The following is a 12056-nucleotide window of genomic DNA, read 5'->3' as shown; positions in this document are numbered from 1 at the left end:
CAAGTATTTGAACAAGGGGTTGAATGACTCAAGCCTTTTTTGTCATTGACTAAATAGTTCTGTGAAGAAAGTTGGTTAACCCTTTCATTTGCGTTGTCATGGCTGACGGGCATTTTAGAGCTAATTCATTCTGTACATGCCCAATGAAATGCTTTCATTATTTTTGAAAAGGGTGCCTCAAAATCCGTGGTTTGTGAATTAATTGTGTGATTAAGTGCGCGTACGATGGCGATTTGCTCAATTTCTGATCCGCAATTTGTTCGGAGAACCTTAAAACCCCCCAAAAATAACAGTAAGTAACTTGGAATTGCCACAAAAACAGCCGGGACTGACAAACCAACAAGAAACCTCCCAAAAAGTCCCTCAAAATTAATAAAAAATGCTCCAAAATTTACCACAGAAGATCCGTAAGTACCCTAAAAGGCCCCGTCATTGGCAGCCAATGAGCCAACGAAAGTTTTTTGGCCCCTCCCACTCCAACGGATTGGACGTCTAACACCGGCAATGGCGGCGAGGGAGTGAACTTTTTGGGCTCAAAAATAAATTGGAAAATTGGCAAAAATCAACTGGCAAATTGGGAAAAATGTACTGGCAAATTGTCAAAAATGTACTGGCAAATTGTCAAAAATCAACTGGCAAATTGTCAAAAATCAACTGGCAAATTGTCAAAAATCAACTGGCAAATTGTCAAAAATCAACTGGCAAATTGTCAAAAATCAACTGGCAAATTGTCAAAAATCAACTGGCAAATTGTCAAAAATCAACTGGCAAATTGTCAAAAATCAATTGGCAAATTGGCAAAAATCAACTGCCAAATTGACAAAAATCAACTGTCAAATTGTCAAAAATCAACTGGCAAATTGGCAAAAATCCATTGGCAAATTGTCAAAAATCTATTGGCAAATTGTCAAAAATCAACTGTCAAATTGTCAAAAATCAACTGTCAAATTGTCAAAAATCAACTGTCAAATTGTCAAAAATCAACTGTCAAATTGTCAAAAATCAACTGTCAAATTGTCAAAAATCAACTGTCAAATTGTCAAAAATCAACTGTCAAATTGTCAAAAATCAACTGTCAAATTGTCAAAAATCAACTGTCAAATTGTCAAAAATCAACTGGCAAATTAGCATGAACGTGGCCCGTGAACACAGCACAAATAGGGAGAGCGCAAAATGATTCTTTTTAAGAAAGAGACTGGCCACTCTATTTCCATTCCATTTCTTGTTCTAGTTCTAACAAACCAACTTTTTTTTATTCCTTCCTACATTTCGATTTATTATTTATTTATTTATTAGGGCATGACATCACCCCCAAGCGGTGTTCTCCGGAAAGCCGCGTCACAAAGGCCCAACCAACCCCGCCAAACGGGATGTTCCGGCTCAGGAGAAACCCGGCGACGCACGATTCTACCGAACGGACGCTCCGCCCCCCCCTGCCGCGTTACCGCGGCGACCTTTTACCTTTTGACGAGCAGGCTGAGCGTCCGGTGGGATCCTTTGACCAGGCAGATGGCCTCCTGCCTGAAGCCGCTCAGGGGAATCTCGTTAATGTTGACGAGCTCATCTCCCGCCTGCAGGCCTACGGCGGCCGCCTTGCTGGCCTCCTCCACCTGAAAAACATGGGAAGGTTATTTTATATTTATTTATGAACTTATTTACGTCTAAAATGTCTTTTCCTGTGTCTGTATTCTCACCCTCTTGCTACTGTGACAATGAAATACGGGATGAATAAAGTTATCTAATCTAAGTTCAATGAAGTCCACTGCTTGCATTATTACATTTTTTCCACCAATATTTACACTTTTACTGCAAATGAATATCAACCATCGGCCTCCTCTAACTATTAATAATCTGTATCGTCCTGAAAAACCCATATCGGTTGCTCTTTAATCATTACCAATCAAAAAAGTGTTTAGAAATGTTCTTTGCTCCCTTTTTAATAAGGAAATTTAGTGTATAGATCCACTTTGTACTCTGCCATTGTTTTCAACCAGATCGTCGCTTCCTGATGATGTCACATCTGTCACCTTGGCAACTGATTGGCCAGTGGCTGTTGACTAATTCATGTATTTCTTATTTATTGATTAGTTATCAGTTCATTTGTTTGTTTTTTGTTGTTATTTATTAGCTAATGGTCAAATCCCCAACGTTAGCTTTTTCCCGTTCAACAAAAAACATTTCCTTTATCCGCTAAACAACATGTGTCAAAGTGGCGGCCCGGGGGCCAAATCTGGCCCGCCGCATCATTTTGTGTAGCCCGGGAAAGTCAATGATGAGTGCCAACTTTCTGTTTTAGGATCAAATTCAAATGAAGATTATAGATGTGTATTAAATTTCCTGATTTTCCCCCTTTTAAATCAATAATTGTCTTTTTTTTTAATCAATTTTTCTGTAATTTTAGTTCAAAAATCATTTTGTAAAATCTAAAAATATATTTACAAAAAGCTCAAATAAACATTGTTTTAGATCTATAAAAACTGATTATTCTGGTCTTTTAATCCAGTTATTTTAATCCATTTATTTAAAAAAATCTAAATATTATATCTAAAATGGTCCAGCCCACGTGAAATCAAGTTGACGTTAACGCGGCCCACGAACCAACCCGAGTCTGACACCCTTGGTATAGATGTATATTAAATTTCCTGATTTTCCCCCTTTTAAATCAATAATTGTAATTTTTTAATCATTTTTTTTCTGTGTTTTTAGTTCAAAAATAATTTTGTAAAATCTAAAAATATATATAAAAAAGCTCAAATAAACATTGTTTTAGATCTATAAAAAAACTGTATATTCAGGGCTTTTAATCCTGTTCTTTTAATCCATTTATAAAAAAATATCTAGATATTATATCTAAAATGGTCCGGCCCAGGTGAAATCAAGTTGACGCTAACGCGGCCCGCGAACCAACCCGAGTCTGACACCCTTGTATATTAAATTTCCAGATTTTCCATCCATTTTTTCTGTGTTTTTAGTTCAAAAATCATTTTGTATAATCTAAAAATATATCAAAAAAGCTCAAATAAACGTTGTTTTAGATCTCTAAAAAACTGAATATTCGGGGATTTTAATCCAGTTCTTTTAATCCATTTATTAAAAAAAATCTAAATATTATAAATATCCATTTATAAAAAAATATCTAGATATTATAGCGGCCCGCGAACCAACCCGAGTCTGACACCCTTGTATATTAAATTTCCAGATTTTCCCCCTTTTAAATCAATAATAGTCATTTTTCATCCATTTTTTCTGTGTATTGTGTATTGTAAAATGGTCCGACCCACGTGAAATCAAGTTGATGCTAAAGCGGCCCGCGAACCAACCCGAGTCTGACACCCTTGCACTAAACCGTAAACATATCACGAAAAAAAACTCCAGAGTCTGCAGCCGATTATCAGCGGGATGACTTAACGATGCAGGCATGTGTACATTTACAGAACATGACGTGGTCTTTATCCTGAAAACCAAGGCGCCCTCCCGGTTAACACGTTAGCCCCTCTTCATCATTCATTCCGCTACGACGCAATAGTTAGCGAGGTTTGTTTTTTTTAACGGAGACTGGCCGGGTTCCCGACCCGGCCCCGATATGGTCACGTATTCTGTGGAAGAGCCCAAATGGCCGCCAGCCGCATTCCCGCCGCTTTGGATATATTTAACGGCGCTACTAAAACGTACAATAAACACCCGTTGACGAGTCCGAACGAACGCCGCGGGATCAAAGCGGACTGTTCTTCGGTTCTTGGGATTTTCGGACCTTAAGTATAGCGTTCTGGGTTTTTTGGGGGAGGCTTGGTGGTTTTGCGAAGCGTTTCAGCTGGCTTTGACGTGCGGTAACAGAAGACTGGAGGGATTCTCGGCTGGCTTTGTTGCACAATGACAGCAAACTCTTAAAATTGAAGGGCTGCGCTAAACACTAAAGCGCCACTCAGCAGATGTTTTAGAGCGAGAGAAAGCTTTACCGACTATAAATACACACTTGACCATCAAAATTGCTACTTTAGCTTAGCTGTTTGAACATACCGTAATTTCTCGCATATTAGCCGCCTCCGCGTATAAGCCACACCCTTAAAAACTGTCTTAAAATGGGTTGAATTTTACAATTTCTCTCGTATAAGCCGCCCCCTGATTTACAATTTTCACTTAAATATTCATGGTTTTAATAGGGAGTACAAATGTGTTACTTTGAAAGGAAAATCTTAGATTTTTTTTTTATTGGATTAAAAGAGCTGGATTAAAAACACAGAACATTCAGTTTTTTATAGATCTAAAACAAGGTTTATTTGAGCTTTTTTATATATTTTTTGATTTTACAAAATTATTTTTGAACTAAAAACACAGAAAAAAAATGATTAAAAAATTACAATTATTGATTTAAAAGGGGAAGATCAGGAAATTTAATATACATCTATACTAGAGGTGTCAGACTCGGGTTGGTTCGCGGACCGCGTTAACGTCAACTTGATTTCACGTGGGCTGTACCATTTTAGATATCATATTTAGATTTTTTTTAAATATATGGATTAAAAGAACTGGATTAAAAGCCCTGAATATTCCGTTTTTATAGATTTAAAACAATGTTTATTTTAGCTTTTTTTAAATATATTTTTTTAGATTTTACAAAATGATTTTTGAACTAAAATTACAGAAAAATGGATTAAAAAATGACAATTATTGATTTAAAAGGGGGAAAATCAGGAAATATAATATACATCTCTACTCTTCATTTTAATTTGATCCTAAAACAGAAAGTCGGCACTCATGATTTACACAAAATGATGCGGTGGGCCAGATTTGGCCCCCGGGCCGCCACTTTGACACATGTGACGTAGACAAATTCAAAAAGGAAGCAGTACAACCAGGAAGTGTGTCCGTTGCGGTCTAGCTAAGATGGCGGCACCCTGAGCGAGCAATGGCGGGCACATTTAAGTACGTTTTTTCACATTTTATGCAAAATACACTTTATTTTTGTTCTTGAATTTCATTTATAGACGTTCACAATAAATTTTGTTAATCATTTTATCTGTTTATCTTTTCTCAATTTTGAAATAAATGACCGTATCGGCCGTATTTCGCACTAATTTGTGTGCATATAAGCTGTACCCTCAATTCAGTCATCATTTTTTTAGCAACAAATAGAGCGTATAGGTGAGAAAATATGGTAAATAGGAACACACAAGAGTGTGGCTAGCCACTGACTGTCCCCCGCCTGGTGTTCGTAGTTAGCTGAGAAAGGCTCCAGCACCCCCCGCAACCCAAGTACAAAACATAAAATCACTTGTCGCATTGTTGAAAGCCCTCAAACAGACACAAAAGCTAATTTTACCTTCACTAGTCTAGCCAAATCATGTTTTATTAGCGAGATAGCGAGCTAGCTAGCTAAACAAAGCCACTTTTATTGTACACCCGGCGCGCTAACTGGGAACGACCATCCGACACAAATGGGCGATACAAAAAAACGTTTGCTAATGATGAGGATTGGCAATAAAACAAATTTAAGAGCTTGTTTTTAACATCCTGTTAAAGTGTTTTACAGCTGCGAGCTTTAGGGTCATTTGAGTGGCGTTTAATGACGGCCCTCGGTCGTCATTAGCACGTTAGCTTAACGGTTTACAAACATTCCTCTTGTACCTGTGGCATTCTATGTGAATTTTTTTTTGGGGGGGTACAAAATAACGCTACGCTTTCATTTCCTCCACGTGAATCGGCAAAGAATGCGGCTAACGATCGTAGCGAGTTAGCCGCGGGCAAACAAAAATAAAGAGCGAGATTTATAGCTCCCTTTTCTAAACCCCTGGGCCTAATCGGCGCTAGCCACATAGCGCCTCCTTTGTTGACGCTCTTCCTCTCGGCTCCAATCGGTCTTTTCGCAGCTAGCCCGGAAAATAGTCTCTCGGATGGGGGAAGGATGTGGTGCGGGGACGGGGACAGGAATGTTATTATTATTTTTTATTTTGTTTTTTGCTGACAAGACGTCCTGTCCTCTGGTGGGATATGATATTCAAATTCATGTGTGGTTGGGGCTCGGGTTCAATTGACGAGCTGCCAGAAAAACTAATACGGGTCCGGGGTCACCAACTCCGGTCCTGGAGGGACCCTATCCAGTCTTCTTTGAGTTATTTAATAAAGTGAGAGTACAGTAATCCCTCGAATATCGCGGTTTCACGACATCGCGTTTTTTTTCTGGGGGAATTTTTTTTGTTAAATATATATTTTTTGTGAGTTCATACAAATGTGAAAATCCTGAATAATAGAAGTATTAATGTAATATTATTTTAATATTATAATAATTTATACAGTAATCCCTCGAATATCGCGGCTTCACGATATCACGTTTTTTCTGGGGGAATTTTTTTTGTTATTTTTTTTGGTAAATTCATAATAATAATAATCGGACATAGGCCCATGTGAAAATCCACTGTAAAAGAAATATGAATGTAATATTATTTTAATGATATTATAATAATCTATACAGTAATCCCTCGAATATCGCGACTTCACTACATCGCGTTTTTTTCTGGGGGATATTTTTTGTTAAATATATATATTTTTGGGTAAATTCATAAAAATGTGAAAATCCTTTATAATAGAAATATTAATATAATATCATTTTAATGATATTATAACAATCTATACAGTAATCCCTCGAATATCGCGGCTTCAACTTTCGCGGTGTTCACTATATAGCGGATTTTTTTCTGGGGGATTTTTTAATTTTTTTGTACGTTCATAAAAATGTGAAAATCCTGTATAATAGAAATATTAAAATAAAATTATTTTAATGATATTATAATAATCTATACAGTAATCCCTCAAATATTGCGGCTTCAACTTTTGCGGTTTCACTATATCACAGATTTTTTCTGGGGGAATTTTTAATTTTTTGGTAGGTTCATAAAAATGTGAAAATCCTGTATAATAGAAATATTAATATAATATTATTTTAATGATATTATAATAATCTATACAGTAATCCCTCAAATATTGCGGCTTCAACTTTTGCAGTTTCACTATATCACAGATTTTTTTCTGGGGGAATTTTTAATTTTTTTGTAAGTTCATAAAAATGTGAAAATCCAGTAGAATAGAAATATTAGTATGTTATTTTAATGATATTATAATAATCTAGCAGTGGAGGAGGAGCCATGTAATGGAAGATTTTGTAAACTAACTATCTGCATATTTCCCAGTATTGTCCCAGTTCAGGCCTTTGTGGTTTTTTTGACATCTGCTTTTGCGTTTGATTTATGTTCAGAAAACCGGCGTGATATGTCATCCCGCCAAACGCAAACGTAAACAATGGGCGGCGCCGCCTACCAAGGATTATTGAAGCTGATCCTCGCTGAGGACTTTTAAGGCCGCTGAGACCTCCAGCAATACCTGAGTCATGATAGGAATGTCAAGAATTTTAATGAGATCCAGGAAAAATATACACCCCCGAAACCTCTTCTCACACTGAGGCTCATTGTACATATTTCATAAATAAACTGAAATGAGTGGCTAGTGTGGAACAAAGTGGAAAAATTGGGAATTGAATGATTTCAGTCAGGAGGATCTTGACTTAAAACAAATTGTTTTTTCACAATAAAATACATTTTTGGCATGATGTCAATTGTGTCTTCATTAACCCTTTGGTTGTTCGATGCTAAAAAAAAATATGCTTCTGAAACATTTCATTATATTTTACTGATATTATTGCATTATTTTCCAATGTTGTGGAGACCATTTTCCAATTGGAATATATTGATATTAGATTTCTAAGATCGTTCATATATTTACGAGTAATATTGTATGTAAAATGTAAAAAAAAAAAAAATAGAATTCAGTATAGTGTAAGGTTAGATTAAATTTTATTTTTGAGTGTCTGCATTATAATCCAAGTTTATTTAAATGTGTTTATTTTATGTTACGAGCGCGTTGCCGTGCAAAAAGTCTCCCCTCTGCGAACTCCGTCAAATTTTAGTACAATTAAACACATTTTAGTACTATTAAACCACTAGTTATTTGCTACTTTGTTAATAGATGGTGAATTAGAACAAATAAAAATGTTTTTCCAATCCAATATCGTGTTTTTGGTGTTTTTCAGAGGGTTGGAACCAACTAATTTGATTTTAGTTCATTTCTATGGGAAACGCTCATTTGAAATACAAGTAAATTGACATACGAACTGAGTCCGGAACGCATTAAGCTCGTATCTCAAAGTACCACTGTAATGTAATAATGTAATGCATCATTTTGACTTTGAAATTTAAATGTTGTCCCCACAGAAACCCTTCAAATCTCACCAGTTCCTCTTTGGCACGCCGCCTCCGCGTCCGGTATCGGTATCCGTGTGGTCATGAAATATTAACAGCGAAACGGTGTTGATGTCAAAGTGCAGTCACACATTAAGTCATGAGAAGGCAGCGTTTTTAAAAAGGTATGAAAAACCACGAATCTCCCTCAGCTTGGACCTTGCACCGGTTTTGGGTCGATACCGAAAACCACGGGCGGCGAGCGGTGTTTTTGGCGCTCGGAGCGAGGCCTTTTCTGGTAAATGATTACACGAGGACAGGGAAGCCGTGCGGTCTGCCTCGGACCAATGGCATCGTACCATGAGACGGTGGTGTCAAACTCGAGGCTCGGGGGCTGGGGCTGGATCCGGTCCGGTGTTAGTACGGCCCACTAAAGTACTTGATGATTCTCACGAAAATTATTAATTTATTTATGCGGTCCGAAATGAAAAATCGAAAGCTATAAAGATTATTTAATGTTAGTCTTAGTGCTTAGTCCGCTTACGAGTTTCAACGTGGAGTTTCATATTTTTATGAACTATAAACAAATAAATAAAGATATAGTTTTCAAAAATAATTTAAAAAATTTCAAAGTAGTGAATTCTCGATAAGTGAAGACGCAAAGTGAGGACACAGTGAGGACCAACCTGGAATCGAATCCTCGACCCCAAAACTGCGCGGCCGATGTGCTAACCACTCCACCACTGCACCGCCCGATTAGACCTCAATTACTAAATTTATTTTTTTGGTGGAATTTTTTTTTTGTAAGTTCAGAAATATTTGAAAATCCAGAATAATATAAATATTAATATATTATTTTAATTATATTATAATAATCTATACAGTAACATCTCAAATATCGCGGCTTCACGACATCCCGTTTTTTCCCGGGGAATTTGTTTTTGGGTTAAATATTTTTTTTGTAAGTTCATAAAAATGTGAAAATCCAATATAATAAAAATATTTATAGTCTTATTTTAATGATATTATAATCAGTACAGTAATCTCTCGAATATTGCGGCTTTACTACATCATGTTTTTTTCTAGGGGAATTTTTTTTGGTTAATTAATTTTTGGGGGGAAATTCATAACAATTTGAAAATGCAGTATAAAAGTACGTTTTTTTTTCAGTGCTTAGTCCGCTTATGAGTTTCAACGTGGAGTTTCACATTTTTATGAACTATAAACAAATAAATATATATATATTTTAAATAATTTTAAAAATCGCCAAGTAGTGAATTCTCGATAAGGGAAGACGCAATAAACGAGGGATTACTGTACCCGGAAAAAACACATGCAAAGTGAGGACCAACCTGGAATCGAACCCTCGACCCCATAACTCCGCAGCCGATGTGCTAACCACTCCACCACCGCAATGCCCGATTAGACCTCAATTACTAAATTTATCGTGACAGACAATTTCCTCCCGAAGGAAACCGCAACGAGGTTGGCGTACCTCGACAATGACATCATTGACACCCGCAGATGTAAACAATCGGTAGACGGGGTCCGCTTGGTCTTACCTTGGTAATAAGTAGAGGCTCGCGATGCTCCAGCCCGCCACGCAGCGTGAACCCCCACGGCGCACCCCCGGAGAGCGCCACCTCCAGGAGCCTCCAACCGCCGTCGCCGTCTCGCGAGTCGTCCGCTTTGGCCGCGGCGTGCCAATGACGAGCGCCGCCGCCATCTATGTAGTGCGCTTCTACCTTGTACTCCATTGTGCTAAGAAGGCCAAGATAAATACATAAATCAGCGGTCATAGTTGTAAATGTATTTTTCAACGTTTTAGCATGATGTCATACACACATACGTCACATTTGGCAATACGCCTGAACGAATAAGTAAAGTTATTTGGCATTTAAAGTGTTTCAAAAATTCTAAGGTACAATAAGAGTAACATTTATATGAAAAAAAACTATACTTATAAGATATATATCCATTTGTGTATTGAAGTGGGGATTGGATATCAAGCTGGGAATTAAAGCTTAACTTTGGGCTATCATTATAATTAATTTCCTTTATGTTTTTATTGGAGTCATTTAAAAATCTGTTTTTTCTCCATTTTAAACCAGTTGAATCAACACCACTTTTACTTTTATTACTATAATTAGTATATTCATGTATTCTCTTTTGCCACACAATGAATGAATTCGACATATATTCACTTTTTGCTTTTCTTTTGATTGTTAATTTAGGATTTTCTCATTTTTAGCTGTATTAACTTAATTTTCTATATGTAATATTACTGTATGAAATCGATTTTGGTGTACTTTTGTATTCATCTAATGAATTAGAATTAGGAATTCTAATTTCAGGCATCAAGATTTTAACTATTTTTACATGCTGATAATCCCAGCGTCAATATATGATATCGAATTGTATTGTTACTTTAACATTAAATATCCCATATCGTGATAGAATACTTTTATATCGCCCAGCACTTCGCCACTATAAGGACTTTAACAATATCAGTATTTTCTTTAGCATGAAACCATTATTTCACCATTTCAAACCAAAACACGTGTTTTTAATCACAATCTAATTTGTGTTTAAACACCTGTTGTCAACGTCCAGACGGCAACTTAATGCTCTTAGCACAACAAAGTCCGAGTACAAACACAAAGGGGAGACCATCTTGTCCGGCAATAAATCCCACAAAAACTCCACCAAACACCTCAAAAACGACTCCCGTCGCTGGACTAAACGTTCAACGAAGTCGCAATAAAAAGTTTTCCCTAAAACAAGGATAATTTTAGCGTTTAAAACGGTCGCCATACCTGGCGAATGCAACTTGTGGCTCAACCGGTGGACGAACACCGTCCTCGGTCGTCTCGTTGGCCGCTCAGTCGGTCGGACAGTCCGTACGGGTGCCGCTCGCTGATGTCCCACTCTTTCTTTTATGGGTTCTTCATATTCTTCGGTTATTTCGTGGGTATTTAGCGGAGTTGAAACGTCCGAACGCGTCGCTCGCCGGACGCAAAGTGTGCGAGAGGCTCGCCTGCTTGTGCGGTTTGGTTGCTCCTTAGCAGCGCGAACACCGCCGCACACACACACGGTGTAGCCAAGGTAGCGCGTTAGCTTTAGCCTCCATTCAGCTAACGTGTAGTTGGAATACGTCGCAATAGCGCTATCTACCGGAAGCTAGCCGAGTACAGCTAGAGCGCGAGCGAAGCAGAACACACATTAAGTACTGCATTTCCCATGAGGCAACACGAGAAGGAGCAGGAAGTGTCTGGCGATAGACGCTTGAGATAGCAAACCGTAATGAAAATGATGTTGTATTGCAGTAATAATTTGTTTATTAAAGTTAAACCAAATTCCTATAAGATAATGTAAGGGTTGACGCTATTAATTTATATTAAAAGTTTATATAAGTCGAAGAATAAATATGAAGGACAACATTTCCCATGAGGCATTGGGAGAAAGAGCCGGAAGTGTGTGGCGTGAGGCATAGACAGTTTAGCCATCTTTTGATTATGTTGTACTGCAGTAATATTTTGTTTATTAAAGTTATAAATCAAATTATTATAACTTAATGTAATTATTAAGTGTTGACGTGAAACCTTTATATTAAAAGGAGCAAGTTTGAATAAGTCGAAGAATGAATATGAAGCACTACATTTCCCATGAGGCAACACAAACGGGAACAGGAAGAGTGTGGCGTGAAGCTATAGTTTAGCTAACAAAGTGTTTTGAAAATTATGTTGTACTGCAGTAATGTTGTGTGTATTAAAGTTAAAACAAAGTGATATAAGGAATAGAATACTGTTCAGAAAATATATGAACAAA

The 12056-nt window shown here is 37.2% G+C and overlaps 1 protein-coding gene across 3 annotated transcripts in view; it reads right to left on the bottom strand.

Annotated features, from left to right (window-relative positions):
- The window catches only part of shroom2a (shroom family member 2a), a 37004-nt gene extending 25658 nt beyond the window's left edge, over positions 1 to 11346 (bottom strand). For all 3 annotated transcript variants that reach the window (XM_077606941.1, XM_077606942.1, XM_077606943.1), the window contains exons 1-3: positions 11045 to 11346; positions 9791 to 9989; positions 1462 to 1610 (exon numbers count right to left, since the gene is read on the bottom strand). In XM_077606941.1, coding sequence (XP_077463067.1) covers positions 1462 to 1610; positions 9791 to 9985 — 344 coding nt within the window. In that variant the 5' untranslated portion in view covers positions 9986 to 9989; positions 11045 to 11346. The remainder of the gene's footprint in view (positions 1 to 1461; positions 1611 to 9790; positions 9990 to 11044) is intronic.
- Between the last annotated feature and the right edge of the window lie 710 nt (positions 11347 to 12056).

Source organism: Stigmatopora argus, chromosome 8, assembly GCF_051989625.1.
Source record: "Stigmatopora argus isolate UIUO_Sarg chromosome 8, RoL_Sarg_1.0, whole genome shotgun sequence".
Taxonomy (NCBI): Eukaryota; Metazoa; Chordata; class Actinopteri; order Syngnathiformes; family Syngnathidae; genus Stigmatopora; species Stigmatopora argus.
The sequence above is the reverse complement of the archived record's forward strand: the minus strand, read 5'-3'. Positions and strand labels throughout refer to the sequence as shown.